General features: G+C 41.1%; 1 protein-coding gene across 1 annotated transcript in view; it reads right to left on the minus strand.

The window, feature by feature from the left end:
• The window catches only part of prex2 (phosphatidylinositol-3,4,5-trisphosphate-dependent Rac exchange factor 2), a 180038-nt gene extending 158104 nt beyond the window's left edge, over positions 1–21934 (minus strand). Inside the window, exon 1 of the mRNA XM_041814271.1 lies at positions 21505–21934. Within this exon, the coding sequence (XP_041670205.1) occupies positions 21505–21642 (138 nt within the window). The 5' untranslated portion in view covers positions 21643–21934. The remainder of the gene's footprint in view (positions 1–21504) is intronic.
• Between the last annotated feature and the right edge of the window lie 389 nt (positions 21935–22323).

A 22323-nucleotide genomic window follows, 5' to 3' on the forward strand; every position in this document is an offset into this window, starting at 1 on the left:
ATAAGGCTTTAAGGAAAGCAGGTAACAGGTGTGCCAGCAGCTTGGCACCCTCAGGCAAGTGCCAGAAACACCGGAGTGTCTGGTTTTGTATATGTGTGGTTGTGAGGACAGTAGGGAGCAGCAGAAACGACAGGGACACAGCGGGATAAACAGATAGAGAGGAAGTAGAGAGGGCAAGGAGGAGGGAAAAAAAGACCGCCTTGTTTGGCCTTCTTAACGTCAACCCTGCAGGGAGGATACTTTGCTTTTGCTATTCTTCCTGCACAGAGGAAGTGCTTTTCAGAACAAGATCCAACATTACAGGGTTAAATCTTCAGTAAACACCTTTATAAAAACACAAAAAAATCTTTGCAAGTGAAAAATGAACTACCCCCTCAAAGGTCGCGTCAAGAGTCTGTCAGTGTCTGATCCTGTAAGCACACAGGGGGAACATCCGAAAAAGAGAGAAAAGGCTCTTTGTTTGTCTGGCCCCTCCTGTCCTCAGCAGGTCCTGGTGACACCTCCACAAGTCATCTTAGGCTTCCCATCTCGTTACGCCTTTGGCAAATTTTCCAAATCCATCCTGTTTCTCTCAGCTGGGAATGTATACAGGAAACAGACGCTATAAATACAGCAGGGAATGTTAATATATCTACAGTGGGAGTGTCTATTAGAGGCTCTTCTGCAGAGCTCAACGCAGGGTTTCTGGTTTTAATTAACAAAAGAGAACATTGTGTGTATTCATTTATCTGAGGAACACTTGTTCTTTTTAATCCTTCAAATTCAAGCCAAGAAGCTAGCACTAGAAGGCTCCTAAAAGTGAATCAAATACTGTAGTAAAGTCAAGAATACTTGGATACCTCTCAAAGCCAAATGTCCTGAAAAAATACAATCTCTTTTATTTCAATGATCAAAACAACTTTAAAAAGTACAGAGGCTTTCAAAAAAACTTCAGATATTTTGACAAATTTTGAACCCAAAGCTGCAAAGTATAAAATAAGTTTTGTCTAAAATGCAGATATGCAGAGATTTACATTGGTGCAATTTCAGTACAGAAATGTTGTCAAAGTATTGATGCAATTTAGAATGTTCAGGACTGTTCCTGCTATTTTAACACTAGAACCACCGTTGATCTCTGTATGCCTGAAACAGCCAAAGGGTCAAATTTACCTGCCATTAAAGTGTCTTGATTTTCATAAATAGCACTTACCAAGGACTGCTAATTAACCACTGACACTGAACAGCTTTTTAACCACTACATCACTGTTGGAAGATAATCGTCACATAGAAAATCGTCTTTGGACTTATTGCTAATCCTGAAACTTCCTCATCACCAGATTCATCTTCACTAAAAGCACTGAGATTACTTTTTGACATCCAACGATGGTAAATGTCTTTTTCCTTGTCGTATTTACATTGAAGGTTGATCTATCGACTTCTGATTAGGTATTGCTGCAATAGAGAGAAGGTATTTCCACTGCCCCATTTATTTACTGCAGGTGTGAGATAAAACAGTGGGAAAATCAAGGTTCTCTGGGGTAAATTTGACCTGCATGGTTGTTCTAGGTACAATTGTCCATTAACAAAATTTGGGTTTAAGCAATGATGTTTTTATGACACCAGGTGCTATAAAACAAACTTTTACGAAAAGTCAAAGACTGACAGTCTTTAAAACTGTATACACATTAAGTAAGATACAATTAAAGAACAGAATTTTACCCATTGGCAGTTCTAGTGTTAAAGCAAAATCAGGTCGGTAGGTCTCTGAGTGCAACTGTGCTGGCATAAAACCCACATACGGGAAGTGATGTTTCACCTAACGGTCAGTTAAACACAACAGAGACGCCAAAGATGTTTTGGTGAGCCAAAGTATCATATCAGCCAGACCGGCGCTGTCAAACACGACAAGAAGTGACACAGTTCATCAAAAGTTAAATAACTTTTGAACCATAAATCGTTGCCTCTTACTCGTTTTTCCTCTTGAAGCTAGCCGCTGTGTTTTCCCATTGACACTACTGATGCCTTTGAATCCCTTTCGGCAGCATTTTCAGTAAGCCTGGAACTCGTGTGACTTTTGGGGTCTCTAATCATTAGATCCACACCAGTAAACGTGACATTGAACGTCTATTTATCCATTTTAATCGAATTATGATTGTTAATTACCGCTAGCTCGAATGCTAACCGATACCCAACACCTTGGTATCAGAATTGCATGGGAAAGGAAAAAATGGTATCAGAACATCCGGTAAATACTATTTATAATTTGTAAGTTGAAGTTTTTAAATTCCATGTTTGTATTTATTAATTGTCTTTAATTGCAGGCTCTTGTGTACACTACTTTTATTTGTCCTCTTTTTCTATGGTATTATTGTTGCCAATAGCCTGATTTGTCCACACTACTTCTTGCTGCTGTAAATTTTGGAATTTCCCCTTGTGGGACTAATGAAGGAATATCTTAATCTTAATCTTAATATAAAATTGCCATTATTGTACATGAAACAACTTCTCTTAGGAATACAGATCTATAAAGAAGAGATAATGGCCTTTTTTTTATTCAAAAGGAAATCAAATGCTGCTATGAATGGCTTGCAGTCTTTTACTAGTTTAGATTAAAGCTTCTGCTACCATATTAGCATTACCTTGTTGGACTCTGTGGTGTCATGTGAGGTGCTGGTGCATTGACAATGTGTGGTTGCGGTATGCTAATTCAGTTTCACAATGGACACGCTTCACCACATTTCCTTCTCTTTTTTACTTGTTGTGTAATATTGCTATAAAAATTTACTCAAAATTGTGTGCCTGGAACTTGCATTTTTGTAGCCTTGGTATTGAGACAGGTAATTGTGTATTATTCAGCTTGAATCACAGTTTAAAGTTCTGGTATTGTGACAACCTTATACTGAACTAGAAGATGCTTTTTTCCAGGACAGTTAAGGTAACTTCAAGCGCTTTCATTGATAACTTTTTGTTCTACGCAGAGTTTTTTAGTGAAAATGATGGAAAATCAGGCTTGAAATATACAATCCAGATCAACCAGAGACCGTGCTTTGAAAAGTCTTCAAAAAAGTCTCTATTTTGACAAGAAAACTTTTTCTCTTTGATGTTGTTCTTGTCCTTCTAGTGACTCGACAGCAAAGGAAATTTACAAGCAGCTGAAATGAGGCGATTTATCTAATAAATATGTCCGTGTCCAATGTTTGCAGCTCACCCGTGGTGAGCGACGTGCACGGTTGACATTGAGCGCATGAGCATAAAATGATGCTTGTGGTCATGTCCATCAAAGCGCCTCCCTGACAGGCTGTGGTTCTGTTCAATTTCACCCATCACGGCACTGTAAACAGCAGCCATCCTCAGTATAATAGGAGGGTCTTTTGACTTGTGAAATCAGATACTAAGCAGCAAAATGAGCTTCCAGTAGATAAGTTCGACTTTGGAGACACAGCGCGCCATGCTTCCCTGATCTCAATGTGTAACCAAGCAAACCATTGGGTTGGCAATTCCCATCAGAGCCGCACACGGGGGCAGCGCATTGATCGGCAGGATGACTAAGCAGAATCATCGGTCTGCCAATCTGTGTTGCTCTTCCAAGCATGACTGTCACACAGCCAGACATCCATCTCAGCAGGACGGGCGAGGAAAAAGGAAACCCGCAGAGTCAGTCTCTGTCACGCAAATAATCAGGACACTGTGGATGGAGAATTGAACAGACAGACACAGAGCCGGTTTCTGTCCAACTCTCACTCTCCCTCAAGCACTTCTGAAAGCATGCCCACCCGAACAAATACCCCTCCTGCCAGGGTTCTGCTAATCATGCCTTGTTCGTCTCTGTGAATGGATGGAGAGAGAGGAAGCAGTCCAACAACACTGCAATCCTTTATAGACCTCAGCCTGATTTAGCCCTCTTAATTTTTCAAATGAGAAGGAACAGACACCAATAATTACCGTACATTTTCATAACATGTAATTTTTATAGCTGGTAAAACTTTTCATGCTTGTAACAGGTCAAAGAAAGTTATTCAGCGATCACAAGCAAACTAATAAACCATGAGGAAGAAACATTTGGATTTTGATTGCATGGACAAGGGCAAGCAACTTATTTTCTTTGCAAATTACAACAATAGATCATTTACCTACCTGTCATGATAAATTCATAAAAGACAATCAGTTCTGCAGTTCACATTCTCTCTTTGTAGCATTTAAGCATCTCCAATGAATTAATTCTAATTAACTGAAAGATTTGAGTTAACTGGAGGCACACCTGTGGATGTATTTTAAGGCATACCTAAGACACAATGCCTCCTTTTGTGACATCACAGAAAAATCCAAAGAAATCAGTCAAGATATCAGGAAGAGAATTGTGGACCTCCACAACTCTAGTTCATCCTTGGGTGCAATGTCCAGAAGCCTGTGCCATGTTCATCTGTTCAACTATACACAAGTATAAACACCATGGGAATGTCCATCCACAGTGAAACAGGTCCTGGATAGACAAAAGCTCAATCTTTAGGGATGAGACTAAAATTAAACTGTTTGGCCATAATGACCATCGTTACATTTGTAGGGGAAGCTTGCATGCTTGAGAACACCATCCCATCTGTGAAGTACAGGGATGGCAGCATCATGTTGTGGGGGTGTTTTGCTACAGAAGAGACTACACAAAATAGATGCATCATGAGGAAAGAACACTATATAGAAATACTGAAGCAACATCTCCAGAATCAGCCAGGAAGTTAAAGCTTGGGCACAAATGGGTCTTCCAAATAGACAATGCCACTAAACGTGCCAACAAATTTGTCACAAAGCAGCACAACAAAGTCAATGCTTTGGAGTGGCCATGACAAAGCTCTCATCTTAACCCATAGAAAATGTGTGAGTGAGCCGAAGAGGCATGTGCAAGCAAAGCTGCCTACAAACCTGACTCAGGCCCCGTCCACACGGTGACGAATTCAGGAGTACATGCAAAGTTTTTTTGTCGTATCGGCATTTCGTCCACACGGAAACGGCGTTTTGGGAGGCTGTAAACGCTACTTTTTGAAACTGGTCCCACAGTGAACAAATCTGTAAACGCTTACTGCTTCGTCTCCGTGTGGACAGCCAACCGCATCTTTCTTGAAACGATTATGTCACACATAGCGTAGCCCACTTACGCCGCACGCGCAGTCAAACCATAACAGCAGTGGTGGATTACAGGGTTGTGCTCGTGCTGCAGAAGTTACCGAGCTTATTTTGGCTTTTACAGCAAAATCGGACGCTCCTTTACCACCACGGCGAACAGCATACCCCAGATGTTCTGAAATCCACTGAGGAAAACAACCAGAAGGGCAACAAGGAGAAAGTTTGTGGCAGTTTTATGTAATCTTCTTCTCTCTTTTGGTGCATTTCCATAGCAGCATTACAGCACCACTTACAGGCTTGACATATATACTACAGCGTTTTCAGTCATTTTTAGAGGTTCCGTGCTTATGCTGAAATTTCCTGAAACGATCCCTTGTTACAGAAAATTTTTTCAAAATGAACAGAAATATATCATTTCATCTCCGTTTGGACCAGGCCTAAGTTACACCAGTCCTGTCAAGAAGAATGAGCCAAAATTCAAGCAAATTCTTGAGAGAAGCCTGTGTAAGCCAAAACATTTGACCCAGGTCATACAGTTTGAAGGCAATATAACCAAATACTAAGGAAATGTATGTAAACTTCTGACTTTGAAGAAAGTAATAAAAATTATCAAAACTAACTGACCTAAGCCTGGAAGAGTTTAGTCTGATTTAATGTCAGACAGATAAAAAGACTAGGATAAAACCTAGTATATGGCAGACTGCAGCAATCTGGCATTCCTGACTGGTTGAATGCTTGGATGCTTGGAAATAAAAGCAAGTTGAATATTCAAGGTTTAAAAATTATTTCCCATTCAAATGTGGGTCAGATTCATGGTCATGTAGTGTCAGAGACTGAATCTAAAATGGAAAGTGAAGGAAAGCAGACGGTCAGACATGAAAAGGATGTCTGCAGACAGAGGCATGCCAACAGACAGAGAGACACTTGTTTAACTCTCAGAGCCACTATAACAAATCCCATTCAAGTGCTTAATTAAATAATTTGGAGTGAAGAGGAATTTCCCATCATGTCTGGCTGGGTGGCTCTGGTTGTTTATGGATTCAGAGCTCAGAGAAAGGCAGGATGGACAGACACAGTAATGACATGGAAAGTGTGAGCTTCAACTAGGGAGGAACATGTCAGACCTCATTTTGAGAGCACCATAAAAATAGTTGGAGTTAGATTTAAGAATGCAGAGACAGCTGCACTTCTTTTTTTGAATCTTTGTATGAAATGGTTGGTTCATTCTTTCAGCATTTTCATTTTCCGTAGAGAAGTAGCATGGCTAAGGCAGGTCTGAACCGACGTTGCAGGCATACTGATCTGAGCAGTCCTGTGTTCCCTGCATTAAGGCATGCCAGCTAAAACACAGCCCCCTTTGTGATGATGACCCCTTCACACTCCATGGACGTCCTGACAAGTGTCGACCACAGTCCCGCCACTTTTCTGTTTGTAGCACGTAAAGACCATGTGACCAGGCAGCTGCCGTTGGCGAAATCAAAGGCTGCCTTCTCCTCAGGGCAGCAGGGCAGCACCACCTCTGCCTCCAAAGCTGAGACCACTCAATAGACTGAGTGCAGGGGTCCTTACAGCACTGTCGCCTATGCAATTAAGCTCAACATTGCTAAGTGGGCATCTGTAGCAGAACTCTCCTTCCCCTTGGCTCTGGTGGGGGAAGTGTGTATGTATGCGCATGCTGAAGCAGGAAACTTGCAGCACAATATAAAGACCGGGAGGGCCAGGAAGGAAGGAAATCCTGCTTGAAAAATGGCCTCTGGGACAAACGAGAAGAAACTCTCTGCAGTGAAACCTGCTGGGGGACTGTGCCAGACTGGAAGAGAAAGGAAAGAAAAGAGCAGCCAGCACATGGGGCATTACTTAAAAGGGATACTTTCTGTAATACCATGCTTCAGGAAATGAACATGTTTCTTCACAAAACATTTGACCTCAAAATTTATATAAACACAAGTATTTGCCTACTTGACATGAACTGTACAAATGAAACTATAGTCTTCAGATGGTTAGCTTAGCTTAGCATAAACCCAGAAAACATGGAGGAAACTACTCCAAAATCAGAACCTTAACTTATCAATCTTCTAACTGCACTCAAATGGAAATATTTACTATTTACTATTCCTTTGAAAGAAAAACCTGCAATCATTAAGGTGAAATGTTGGCTCAACAATAGAAGCATTTAAACTAGCTAATTATTCTTAAGGGCCAAACTGTGATAAGATGTTCAAACAGAGGAAAAGCCTAAGCAGAGGTAGCAGATCAATTCATAACCCTGAAATCCTGTATCATGGTCATACAACAAGAACTGAAACAAAACGTGGATGCAGAAGCAGAGATAAAGTTAGCAGTTACCTATTATAAAGTTACCTATTGAGGTAGCATGGCAGCGGTGAGTACCAGCACAGGGGCCCGGCGCTCCATCACTAGCAGCCCTACACTCATATCAGAACTGACATTCTGTGTAAAAGAGACTGCTTTCTTGACTACTGCAAAGGAAGCATGCCCGCTTTCTCGACGGAGATTATCCGGAGAACGGGGCATTATTGGAGAAAGAAAGGAGGAGGAGAGGGCGGATGAGGGGCACACAAGCTGGGCTGCAGTCTAGGCTAACAGCAGCCCCCACACAAATCTGCCGTATCAAGCATCTTCCTTGCAAATGCTCTCTACCTCGCCAACAAGATGGACCACATAAGGCTGTGGATTTCTAACCACTGCTTGGACGACTGTGTCTTTATAACAACAGAAATCTGGATGAACTCCACCTAGCCGTGGAGCTAATAGGCCACACCATACACAGACTGAACCGGAGACCTGACTCTGGAAAGACTAGAGGGGGTTGGTGGCTCGCCCCTCCCTCCCTTTAAAGATGCCTACCAGACTTGTCTGCACAAGCGGACCTCCAGGATTTTGATGGACCCCTCAGAATCTGGGCGCTGTCAGTTCAGTTTATCATCACCCACACAAATCTGCCGTACCAAGCATCTTTCTTGCAGGTGCCCACTCCCTTGCCAGCGGGATGGACGACGTGGGACTTCGGATTTCTAAGTGCTGCCTCGACGACTGTGTTTGCTGCAACAAAGGAGACTGCCTAACAAAATTTTGTTGCATCTTTATTAGGCATTGAGAACAAACTACTATCTTATTTTTACTCTTTGACAATTTACATTTTGTGTATGATAAGGGTCCACACAGGCCAGAAAACTGGCACAAGAGGGCCAGACCAGGCCACCCCTTGAGTATCACTGATATACCCTCATATCCTCCTGCATTTCAGGCATACGGCAGTTTGATCCAACCAATGGTGCGCACCCTCACCCCCTGGAAGCAGAGTGCAGCCCTGAGATCATGGGAGAGCCATGAGCTCACAATTATGTAAACAGATTGTTGCCTATCTGGGGCTGAGTTACCATTCATTTAAATATTATTTCAAGATTTTATTGCTTCTGCCATTAGGAAGATAAAAGTTTGATGTTTTATACAAAAGATGTGTGGGTTTATGGAAAAATTCTGTGCTTTTTCATCTAAAAAGTTAACTTTCTTTGTCAGAGGCGCTGCTGTAGACCCATGACACATTGAGTGACTGATGACCTTTAGCTTGTGCCTCAGAAACAGTGCTGAACTTTCCCAGGCGTGGCTGGCCTACCAAAATTACTCCAAGAGCACATAAATGTCTCATCTAGGTCACAAGAGAACCCTAAAATGCTAGCTTTCTTGATACCTACAGTCAATCTGCTTTATTGAGTACTCTGCTTCATTAGAACCCTAAGACTGCATTGCTTTCGGTAGATGGTTCATAATCCATGCCTGCAAATTTGCAACCCATGTGCACCGTAACAGTTTTTAAAAGGTCTCTCAATCACAAAACTCTCAGACACTGGCATAATGGCGGTAAGATTTCTAAGAGCTATTGCTATTGTGTGTATGAAAGTCACTAAGTATCTCCCAGTAGCAATGAAACTCTCTTTAATATTAGGAATATTGAAAATCAAATTACGGAATCAAAATATTCAAAGGTATGCAAAACACATCTTCTCCCATAGCACAGTTACTCAATACGAAGATGAAGGATTATCCCTCTGAGTGTTTTTATGGATATGGGACTAAAGCCTGACACATTATGCTCTGCAGGACAGAGGTCTGTTGTCACTGAGTTAATCCTCGCCATCATTCATCTTCAGGATGTCTAGAGGACAGATTAGGCTTTAAGGTGGAGTGCTTAACAGTTTAACGCACACCATAAACTTACAGTTTGAACAGACAGAGATGGACTGCATTTACACTTCAAGCTTCTGCAGTGGTATGGTTGTGAAACCGAAATGTAAATAAGTTCTTTAAAGATTAAGGGCCTTACACTAAGGGTGGACACAAAGTAAACATCTACCGCCAAATGGAGGGAAAACATTTGACCTAATCCAATTAAAACGAGTCAAGGAGGAAAAAGTATCCCCTCTCCTCACTTAGATAACCCAGATGCAAAGGGGAGACAGGGTTGCACAAGGACATATTTAACCAGAAATACATTCAACCATGTTACTTGTCAGTGATAGGAAACTCAGCTTTTGACTGGCAGCAGTAACAACAAAACATCACAGAAAATGAAAGTAGAAAAAGCACAGCATCATCCAAAAGAAAGACAACTTTGTGCACCAAGTCCTGGGAGGTAGATCAAGTAAGAAATGCTTATCTTCAGCTCAAAGTAAAATGAGTAATTAAGAAATTGAGAAGGGCAGAAAGAGCTCTTGAGAGATTTCCTATCGCTACATGCACCCATCTGTGGAGACAAGTTTATGTAAGCAGCACTAATGGCCACTGGCAGTCTCTGAGCACTCACCCTTGGTCTTTACAAGCACAACTGACCAGCATCATGTGAGTGAGCATGGTGTCTGATCTGATCAGTCACTTAAACAGCTATTTAAATTGCTTGATGTGATCTGTACTGGTTGCTGTATCACAGGGAATTAGGCTCATTCCACAAACATAAACAACTTCTGCTTTCGCCCCATTAACCCAGCAGCCTCACAAACACATACAGACTACCGCTATTAACATTTTTGGCTTCTGACCCCTCAAATATCACAAAGTATCTTTTCACCCAGTAAAATGTCACAACACGAATATTTATATCAAAGGCTGTATAAAATATTACAGCTTTATGAAAGTGAAGCCAATGTATTTGGAGCTGCCCCTACTGACTGGCTGCTGTGTAGGTCATAAGCTCCGCCTCCTTCATGTTAAGAGATGGAATCTTGGTCAAAGTTTGACATCAAAATACAAGTCCAATTTTTCACAGACATGATTTCTGTGAACAAGTGGGGGTAGTTTCTTGTTCATGAGTGAGGATAAAAGGGAGCATGTGGTTGACAGGCAGATTAGTGCAGCATCAACATCACCTATGATCACCTGTGGTCTGAGTAATGACTAAACAATGAGATTGTGTATTCAAGCGGGTGGCTGGGCTCAGCATCAGAGATAGGGTGAAGAGTTCAGACATCCGGAGGGAACTAAGAGTAGAGCTGTTGCTCCTTTGCATCGAAAAGAGCCACTTAAGAACTTGGGGAGTGCGCTGCAGGGATTAAATATCCTGTCTGGTCTGGGAATACCTAAGGATCCCCCAGAAGAAGTTAGAAAGTGTTGCTGGGGAAAGTGATCTTTAAGTAGACTCACTTAGGCCCGCCACATACTAGACGATTTTCAAATCTTAAACGATTTTAAAACCGTTGAAGACCACAGATATCAGGACAATTTCAATTTTTCACCTTTAAATCCTCAGATCACTGGAGACCACACACCTGCCGAACCTGCCAACAACCTTGTGTGATCACATGACTGCAGAAAAACTAAAAACACACGTCTGTCGATACCCTCTTGCTTTCCCTCCACAACAGGCTGCCCTGGCATGCATACAGCAAAAATCATAAAACAAGGGAAAGACTCAGGATGAAATCCAGGCTGGAATGAAGGTACAGCTGAGTTTACGGTTGTGAGCAGAGAACGTATGTATGATCCAGCTGGTGACGCTACCCCGTCTGCTCGCTCTTATTGATTGTTATGGGTGCTTCATCAGACGTAGAATCGTAAGTTTTAAATCTGATATTTACGATTCAGGGTCTGGGGGGCGGGGGGCTACGAAGTGATTTGGAGCGGTAAAATAATCGTGTTGACACCAGACACTTGTATTCAGACAAATAATCGTTTGCGATGAGGCTCCACTTGGGATAGGCCCCCACGATCATCAGGGGAGGAAAATCTTGCTTCAAATCGGGCTTAAAATCCTGTAGTGTGGCCAGCCTTAGCCTACTACCACCATGACCCAGCATCGGATCAGCACACAAAAAAAGGATGGATGATTTCTGTCTTTCAGTGTTTTTCTTCTTTACACTGATCTGTGCCTATGTGCTCATAACTGGAGGGAGATATTAGTACTTTGATGGTAAAAAAGAAGTGTGACTCAATGATTGACGGCTCTGTCTACATATTAAGCTCCTGTATGCACCAGTTTGGGAGAGCAGGGCAGAGGCGCCTAAACATTTTAGCCTGTGACCCCCAAACTAACGGTGCAAGAGACATGGGACCCTCTCTGTCCCTGGGGGTGGTCTATCAGGCACAGCCATACACATTCATGGAGAGCTTGAGAAGAATAGCCAATATTTTAAAGAATTTTTTAAAAGATTAATTTCCTTTCCGCATAAATCTTTATTATACCAATATAACGTAAATAGTTTTGCAATAATGGGTAATGATAAAGTGCCCCCAAAGGGGGTCCCAACCCCCACTTTGGGAACCACTGGACTAGAGGAGGAACTTCAAGAAGAAACATAACACACTTGCAAGAGTTAGTGAACTTTCCATAACTAGACACAACCAAACACAAACTCCTAGAAATCTTGTGTCCTCTGTTTACAAAGCTGGTTAATTCTATCAAATCAGGCTGAACTGACCATCAGCATCTTCTGTTCCTGCTGCCTTTGGAGAATAGTCGCTGGAAACTGGCTTGACGTCCAAAGATTAACAGACAGGAAAAGGAAAGGAACAAGAGATCCTGACCTTTGAGGTCATCAGCTGTCTGTCTGCAGCATATGAACCCTTTCCCCCTGACCTGACCTCTTTCAGGACTCCTTTCTGGTCAAGAGTTAGAAGCTAAAGAGGAAACTTCTCTTCTAGCTCTTGTGTCCCACCCAAGACACGAGCAAATCCAAACTTATGGAACCTCCACAAATAAACATAGAATTGAAGGGTTTGCTTCAAAGCTTGGGGGTTCTAAAAGCTGATAAATGATGACCAAGTAGAGGCTTTCTTCATCAGGGCTGATACCCAGACTTCCTGCTGCCACTGTCACTGGAAAAAAAACACAACTGATTTAAAAGGATAATCAGCATGCTTGTTTACAATTACAAACCTCTCTGAATGAAATAAAAAAGATTTCTATGCAGATGATTTCGCTTGTTTAATAGACAAATAATACTGACTCAGCTCAATCCCTGAATACTTGGGTTCCCATATGTTTTAAGTCCAAAATCACATTTTACTTATTAATCATTTCCAGTGATAGCAAGTACATTCCAGCTGTTTTCTCAAGATCTATACTTCTTAACATTTTTATCACAAGGTAAGACTGTAGTTTTCTGGTGATAACAGGTTCAGTTCAATTGTTTTTACAAGACCTCCACTTATTTTCCAAGTTTTCTCAGGATAACAAAGCTGCTTTTCCTGTGGAAACATGAACATTTTCAGATGATCAAGAAATAAACAACAGTCTGGTCAGTGTGAAAGGCCAGATCATGACATGCAATGACACCATTACCTACACCAATCTCAACAATTTGTGAAAATTATCTAATTGCAATTTTTTTTGTCTCCCAATATTGTGATTGCAATGTAATATGTAATTATTTTTAAGTTCCTCATCTTGTTTATTTTTCAACAAACAAAAGCAAGAAATCATTTTATATTAAAACCGGCACAATGTTAGATTAATCAAACTAAGGGTAAACAATTCTGAAAGAAAGATGTAATTGCCATTTTGGCTCATGTAGCAAATTTTATATCAACTGCCACATTAAGGGGGCCCATCATTTTTATATTAGTCATTTTGATCAAGAAAAACATACATAAACAGGAAAAGTAGGATTTTTGTAAATCATGCTAAAAAAGACACTTGAATGTTTGCATAAAATCATAAAAGCATAAAATCTCTGCTGCATTTTTTCATCTGACAGGTATTTTGACACATTTCAGGCTTAAGAAATACTTCTGTCATAATTAGGGGGGTATTAGGTAGGGGTGGGAATTACTAGTGGCCCCACGATACAATATTATCACGATACTTTGGTCACGATTCGACATCATTGCGATTTTAAACATTTTGCAATACAGTGAGTATTGCAATACCATATATTGCGATATATTGTGATCTATACCATTTTTTCAGCTGTTAAGTTAATTAGTCTTGCCTTCATGTTTGTCATCTTTCTGAAGTATTTTATTTTCATGAAGCACTCCTTGCAAACCTCATGTGTCATGTCAGTCTCATTCGTGCCCTGGTTGCATTCCTAATGTCTTTCCCCTGGTGCAGCCATGTTTGTTGTACTAACTCTCTCCTGCATTATGACCGTCACCTGTGCCAACCTCAGTTGCCCAAACAATTAATTCTGTTTTTCCATGATCATGGACTACAGTTCATATTAGCAATTAATTTGAAAAAAAAATCGATACTTGGTGGACGAGACGATATGATGTATCACCAGACAAAATATCGCGATACTATGCTGTATCCATTTTTTCTCCCATCCTTAGTATTAGGACTCAATTGCGGACCAAGTTTCTGAAAGTTATCCTAACAGGGTAACCACTAAAGTCGTGAGCAACAAATGGGGAAGGGGAATGAAAACAAGGCTAAATGCTTATATGCAATAACTGAAAAGCTCCCGTTCTAAATACAACCCAGAAATTAATCCACCGCTGCCAGGCAGCTGACCATAAATTCAAACTTCTCGGGAGAAGGAGAAACTCTCCTAAAATAAAATACAAAAGCCACAAGGCTGGTATGAAAAGAGAAACAAAAATACTGAGTGAAGACACTCAGCACTGACACAGCTATCTTAAAACAGCTTGTAATAACATCAAAAACAAAAGATTGTCAAAAGCTTTGCAAACTCTTCTCATCACAAACACACAAGAAAACACAAGGAGATGTCTTCACTATCGCTGGTATGAGATAATGAGTCAGCACAGTGTTGCAACCCTGGAGTTTATATAAGCTTGCCACACCTAGCCCCAATCAGTGGCAATCAGCTACAAATACTTGACACTGCAATGACTGATTCACACTCAGTGAGTCACCAGAATAATCTTCCTCACTACTGCATTGTCTCTGATATGAAAACTGCAAAATATCATTTGTAATCTTATCTAATTTGCGATCAATTGCCCAGCCCTACCAATGAGGTTTTTATTTTTTATGTTCTTCGTGAAAATGAAGAAAATAAAATGTATGTATGCATGTCCAGTTAGGGCTTCCAGGCTTTTGAAAGGGATTGAAATTGTTTTGAACATTAAATTCTGAGTTGGCTGCACAGATCAACAGGCTTGTGTTTGGGGAGAAGAAGGCAGCCGCTGAGGGATCACTTAACGCACAGCAAAACTCCTTGGAATAAATTAACTTAACTTGCAGCTCAGATCTCCATCCAGAGCCAGGACATTAAAGGATTCCCTCAATGCCCAAACTTCTCCTCTTTAAACTTAAGTGCTTATCATGCAACAAAACGGCTTTAAATGTCCCTGAGAACAATGACAGAATAAACATGCTATTCATCACTGTTGCTAAAAAGCTGCAGAAAGGCAAATAAGAGTCTGTTTACACTGTGTCTTGATTTGTTCCCCTGATTCAGACTTTTCTAAGAATGACTGTCATTCTGCTGCCTCGAAGCTTTCCAATATAAACACCAGCATCCACCTCCACCCACTATCTCCAGCTATAATTGTTCATTATGTAAGATAGGCCTGAGACAGCTTCCCTGCAGCCTTCCTCTAACTATCAGACTCCTGTGTAAGCTCTGTAAACTCCAATCCAAAGAAAGTCAAATTTAGACTTCCTTATTCTTACACCTTCGAGATGCAATCTGAATATTTCCCACGAGAGGCGAGGTGCTGCTACAATAGGCTCTCAGACTGTCCTGAGACACATTGCTCTAATCATCCTTGCTCTCCGTGTTGTTTTCCACTACCTTAAGAGTAAAGTATGCATGAGATGCATTGTGTTTGGGTCCCACAGATCAGCCGCAGCAATCTCTGCTCCACTGTTAAACTTTGGCTACTGACCGGAGCCTCATTGTTCCCCAGCATTTCCTAACCTTGGAGGAATTCCTCCTCCAGGAAATATGGCTTACAAGAAGTGGATCAACCCCAAATACCCCCTTGTCTTCCCTTTACCCTACTGGCAATATCCAGTCTACAGCCCTTCCTGCTGGCACTCGGAGTCCCCTGGATTATCCTACCAGGGAGTCTCACAGCGGGAGGAGGGGAGGGGGTTGTCTATCTCAACCTCTAGACACAGAGAAACTTGTCTGGTGGCAGAGGAGGAAGCAAAGGGGTGTGATCAGATGAAAGTGTTCAGTATGACCCCTCTCCCCAGTAGGGCAGTCTTTGATCATCATGAGTGTCTTCCCCCTACGCTCCCCAGGACCTCCCAGATGATAAGACAGCAGATAAAGGTAACTTTTTGTCTTTTTCTTGCACTTTCTAGCCTCTTTGTATGGGGGCCTACAAGGGCAAATGCACTTAAATGATTAAAAACACTGCAGCAGAATGCACATAAATATACTGTACGAAAAAAGGATACACAGCAGGAAACAAATGCAACACAAAATGTTGCATTTGAAGTCATCAGAGATCTACAAGGCCAATAGAGGGTGCAAATCAAAACTTGATTTCAGTGAATCATGCGAATACAGAGACATGGGATGCTGAGAGAAATAAATGTTCTGGCCAAAGGAGGGAAAACACAGCTGGAGAGCAGGGATGTGCATTTCAAGTAAAAGTATTACTCAAAAGTCACTGCCAACAATTTCATGTATTTTTAATTATTCTTGCAAGTAAACAGTGATAAATGGACATCATAGTTAGCTAGTTTGATGCTAAAACAAAATGCAAACTGCCATTCATGACATCACAGATTACGCTTTTCTCTAATTAGAACTTAAAAATAAATTTTATGAAGCTCAGCGTTAGTTTATGCAGGACATGGTAGTCATACGCCAAGCCATGATCAGCTGACGACCAGCTGATCCCAATTATGACCTCCCGGCTCCCACAGCCAATCACAGCTCTTTCTCTCAACACAGCAGTGCATTTAAATATGACGTACTTCTCACTAATCCCTGTTTGCTGCTGCTGCTAGCAAAGCTTGGCCTCCTCCACCCCAGCCTCCTCCTTTATAGTATAAAGCTTGTTACACTCTCATATTGAGATTCTATATTTAATCCTACTGTACCAGTGAAATAAACAGTCAGGGAGGACAGAAGCTGTGACGGAGGGTGGAGCAGACAGGTATGTAGCAGTTCAATCAAACAATATTCTGAATCTTCCATCTTGTCTGTGTGGAGGTGTTATTGTGTTTCTCACTTCTTTAGAGTGTAATTGTTGTGACACAATCAGGAAATATCATCCTTCTCTCAATATCACCACCGTTTTTACAACTAGACACCAGCACATACTCTCATTTGATCGCCCATCCCTGCGCGCTGTCTGTCTCTGCATTTACAGCACATTATACTTGTTTTTTTCTTTAACTGCCCCCCCATGTACCTAAGAAAGATTTTAATTGTTTTGTTTCACTGATAAAACCCTAAAAAGGCCTATGCATGCTTTTTTATCAAAGGACTGTTGTATAAACTATTTAATAACTGCTTAATCATGGTTTTAGTCAATATTTGCAAATCTAATTTTGGCAGCCTCAGAGCAGACAAAGCCTCGCACCCCCCCTAAGATCTTTGCCGGCCCCCCTGGGGGGTCCCAGACCCCAGGTTGGGAACCAATGATTTAGAGCATGTGAAGAAGTCCTTAAGTAAACCAACTGTAACATCAATATAACTATGGCTGGGCAATTAATCGCAAAATTACATTAAATCACAATATCACCTTCTTCAATTTACAAATCGCATAAGGTGCAATATTCCTTTAACCTGAAATTTGTGTCAAAATACCAGTTTAAGACTTTTTATGCAGCAGAGACGTTATGCTTTACATATGCAAACATTGTAGTGGCATATTTTTAGAATATTGTACTAAAAACATCCTATGTTATTCATTTTTGTATGTTTTTCTTGTTGTATATGAGAATTACATAAAAAGATCATTCCCTTTAATACAACAGTTTATATCCAGTTTGCAAAAGAGTCAAAATCATCACAATTGGATATTTTTTTTCAAATTTGTTCGACTCTAGTTTTTATCTAATATTGTGTTGGTTATAGTATAGAATGAAATATTTCTTCTTTTTGTAGGAAAACACATGAGATGTGGAACTGCATATTAAATCGCAATTGCAATATTGGGGTAAAAAAAAAACACCATTAGATTATTTTCCCAAACCACTCAGGCCTAAGTATAAAAGATTTGTGGCACAAAGTTTCCACTGATGTATTAGTTATTAGCTGATGTATTAGTTGAATACTGAACTCTGTCAGTCACAGTCCCTTTAACACAATTTCAAAGCTCCATAAGCAATAGTACACAGCTATGCCAACAACACCTATCTTTTAGCATCACATCCGCCCCAGAACACAGTTCCCTTGTAAGGATCCGTAACTTCCAAAATGAATCCCAGTCCCTGCACTACAGGGAAGATGAAGGCTGCATTCCCTGAACACCCCCTCCCCACCACTAGGACAGAGGACACATTCCCTCCAGTAATCGCCTCCTCCATCCCTCCAGTGATGCCACTTCTAAGAAAGGCCAGATCCAGCTCCATCCCCTCCCTCTTGGTCCCTCTGTCCTCCATTGGAAACATCTGGGAAGTGGGAGGGAGGTCATGGTGTAACACTCATACATGTGGTCTGGGGAAAAAGAAACCGGACTTGCTTGCAAAGTTCCCATTGCATTAGGGATACTGAAACTGCAAGAAAAAAATAATGGAAGACCTCCAAATCCATGGATTAAAGCACATCATATCAGTGCTTTAATCAATACTTTTCACTGTTAACATCCATGAAACACACACTTTTCTTCATCAACATATCCCGATATCACTGCGAAAACTTTCACAGCTTTCTAAAGTTTTCTTTCCCTCCTGTCGTTCAGATAGGTGGTATTTTATGTCCTGCCATTATAATGACAGAAACATCCTTCCTGTGTCGCAGTGTCCCGGTGTAACACTCTGTGTGCAGCCTGAGATGTGCTGCCAGCTGTCTGCCAGAGCCACTGGTTTTCATTTAAGTTCACCTGTGCCGTCCTTGGCAGAACTCTGCACATATGGATTTGATCAGAAGCTGGCAAAAGAAAGAGAAAAATTGCACTCTCCCGTGTTTTTCAATGATGTGTGGGAAGTGGGGCCACATATGTGATGCTGGAGGAGACAAGTTACAAGCCTGAGTGTGACAAAAGACACAGTGAGTTGAAATATAGACGTTGGGATGGCCATTTCATGCTAGTGAGATCAAAAATTTGATGGTTTATTTTTGTTTTCACTACAAATAAGATGCCAAGAATGATCCAGAATCAGTAACAGCTGGGATCATGCATTGAATCGCACTCTCATTGTAACAATAATATGAGAATATCAGTTTTGAAAACATTGCAAAAGTCCAAATTCATTGCAAAAAATATGAAAAGTTGTTTTATCCTCCTCAGCAGTCATACTTTTTACCTATTAAGTTGATTCCTGGGCATAAGAGCAATGTTTTAAAACCAATTAGATGTAATCAGATGAATTTAACTCTCAGCAAATTGGTGCTAAAAATGCCTTTGAGATTTGTTTTGGATTGGGAATGCTGAAAACAATTATATTTGGCGTTAAGCGTCTCATATTATGCAAAATGCACTTTTTCAGGCTTTTCTAACAAAATTTGTGCCCCTGGCCTGTCCACAATCTCCCCAGGAATCAGAAAGTCCGCTCCCCCCGCCTCTCTCTTTCTCCGCCTTTCAGAAAATGTGTGCTAAAACAAGCTGTCCTCAGATTTTCCCCTCATGATGTCATGTGGGGAGTTAGCACCGCCCCCAGGTTCCGTTTGCCCTCCCCGCTTGGAAGAAAGTTCCACCCTCCTCTCCTGATCCTCCTCTCAGCTACTAGCTGAGTCGAGGATCAGGAGAGCTCAATACATAGAACCCAATCCATATCCTGAGAGAGGCGGAGTTAGGGGCGGAGTCAGACCGCTCAGTTACATTTAAAGCCACAAAGTTTTTTCAAACAAACTTCACAGCAATGTTTTGGGGACCTCTGAGATCAATATACACTTGTCTTAAAGGTGTAAAATATGTGACCTTTAAACGTGAACAACAACATACATATAGAATAACGGTGGGTAAAAATATCGATTAATCGATGCATCCCAATATTTCCTCCCCCACTTCAGTATCGATTCAGCAAATCCTCTGAATTGATTCACCTCCTGGCCAGTGGGGGTCGCTGTGCATGTGATTCGCGTTGTATGGACGGATGCCGCACTCGACCAAACAACTAAGCATAACCATGTTATGTGAGGTTTATCACAATTTCCAAGAGGACAGAAATATTATTCAAGTTTACATGCACTTTACTTTTTCAGTGTTTATACAGAACTGTCATGTTTTTTACTTTTGTACTCCATATGCACAAATAAGTTTTTATTGTGCAAATTTTTATTTTCAGATGTTTTATTGCTCAAAAATATGAGGTGACTTACCAAATATGTTCACATGGGCATAAAAATAATTATTAAAAAATTTTCAACAGGTTATTTGTGTATTTCTACTTCTTACCGAATCGACATCGAAGCATTTAAATCAATATTGAATCGAATCGCAACATAAAGAATCGAAATCGAATTGAATCATGAGGTTCTTAACGATACCCAGCCCTAATATAGAATCATGTACTATTGCTACATTGCACAATGTGAATATATTTATTCATTGCACTGCATATCATTATCGCAACACCGAACTAGAAAAGCACTTGGAGAGCACAGACCTCCGCCATTAGCCCTATCTCCCAATAGTGAAGAATCCTTTGAAAAATTCCTGGATCCATCCCCATGTGCCCCCCACCACAGCATTCACCGATTACTCCCACCCCGGTGGGGGGGAAACACAGTGAGGCAAAGCACCGAACTCACTATGGGTGGACTGTAATGGCTGAAGCATCGCCTGCCAGTGCCAACAGATGCACTGACAGTCTCATCTATGGTTTCACTGGACGACTGGAAGTCATGGCAGGGGGTGAATATTCCTCTATTCCTCCCAGCATTGTGAGTATTCTCACTACAATTCACTGTCTTTCTCTCAGTTACACTCTGACTTGTCTCCTCAACTGGGCATGAGTCCTTTAAACTCCATAAACTCTAAAACTTTCAATAGAAACACACCCAAAAACTGCTGCTGGGATTGAAGTTATTCATGTCCGCCATCTCCTGGTGTAAAGTGGTAACAGCGCAGACCTCCGCCATTAGCCCTATCTCCCAATAGTACAGAATCCTTTTAAAAAATTCCTGGATCCGGATCACTCTCAAAATCTAATTAGTACTTCCTTATGCCATTTCTGACATCTCCTGAAAATTTCATCACAAATTTTTGAGTGATGTCGCCAGCAAACAAACAAACTAACAAACAAACAAGCGCACCCAATCACATCACCTCCTTGGCGGAGATAATAATGTTGTCCAAAGCTTGATCCAAAGGGGGAAACTGGTCATGGTTGAGGTTCTTGAAGGCCAGTTTCCCCCTTTGGATCAGGCTTTGGATTTCCATGACCTGGATGAATGAGAATCTACACAGACAATAAATGATGTTGTCTCACATCTTTCCCATATAGTGCAGGTCTAATTGTGGCTCTATAATATTGAAAAAAGCCTCAAACAGCCAGTGATAAGGCTGTAAAAAGGATTAAGCATCACACCAGCTGTGCAGGGACTAAAGCTGTGCCATGCCTATTTGTGCCTGCTTCCTAAATTTCACACCTTTAATCTGAAAAGTTAATTTCTCCATCAAGAAAGATGAGTTTTATTTTGAAAATCCTGCCCCCGTCATTAGAAGCAACAGTAGCACATAGGGTACTTTGCGCAGGTTATTAACATGTAGCACTTGTGGGAAAGTCGTGATGCACCATGCATACTAAGCAGGCTAGCTGTTTGTGTTTATTTGTTTGCTCTGAGGCTTTGCTAGTCTGAGTTATGAAGTGTACTACTTTTGTGTTGTGTCTGTCTGAAGTTTGTCACGAAAACTCACCGAGAGAAACTCGAGTGTCCCGACATAATCCCGTTCAGTCTTCAAAAGTTCATTTAGGACGCAGACTCGTAACCGGAGCTGTTTCTCCAGGTCCTTCCCGCTTTCAGCTCGGTGCTCACCTCTGCTCTCCTCAGTCATTGTGAGAGAAATTCATTCAAAGCTTAATTCCTTCGGCTGTGGAAAGTTTCACATCACACAACAGGTTTCAGAAGCCAAAGTGTAAAGTATGCAGCATGGTGAAACAGATATCTGCAGTGGAAGTCCTCAAAAAGTGGGGAAAGCAGCGACGGATGCTGAGTGGAAACGCTGGAAAAGCTAGCTAAAACGTTTTCAAAATTACAGAGAGCAAGACGTAAAGACACCAAAGTTATCCACGGAGGAGTGGGCAAAGACTGGACAGCAGCTACAAAGTTGTGTACATGTGACTCCTACTCACTTCATCCGAGTACAGCCTCCCAATAGAATTTGCTTCAGTTGAGGACCACTGTCTAGCTAGCTACACCGCTATCAACAACTTCCGCCTGTTGTCTTCAAAATAAAAGCACTGCAACAGGTTGGGCGGAAAGAAAAGCTCATAAAACGGACTAGGGTGCGTTCACAATCATAAAAGGGGTCCTTATTGTCATTAAAAATCATGTTAAATAAAATGTAGCAATTGAAACGTATGCATATTTAAATAATTCCCGAAAAAACATATTTAAAAAACACGTTTTCTTAAAGTCTAAAAGGACGATTACTCCACATCCGGTATTATTCTAGTAATCTTATTTGACTTGACGTTCTGCAACTCCGAGCAGAACAAATGGTAAACTTTACATA

The sequence above is a fragment of the Cheilinus undulatus genome, linkage group 19, assembly GCF_018320785.1.
Source record: "Cheilinus undulatus linkage group 19, ASM1832078v1, whole genome shotgun sequence".
Taxonomy (NCBI): Eukaryota; Metazoa; Chordata; class Actinopteri; order Labriformes; family Labridae; genus Cheilinus; species Cheilinus undulatus.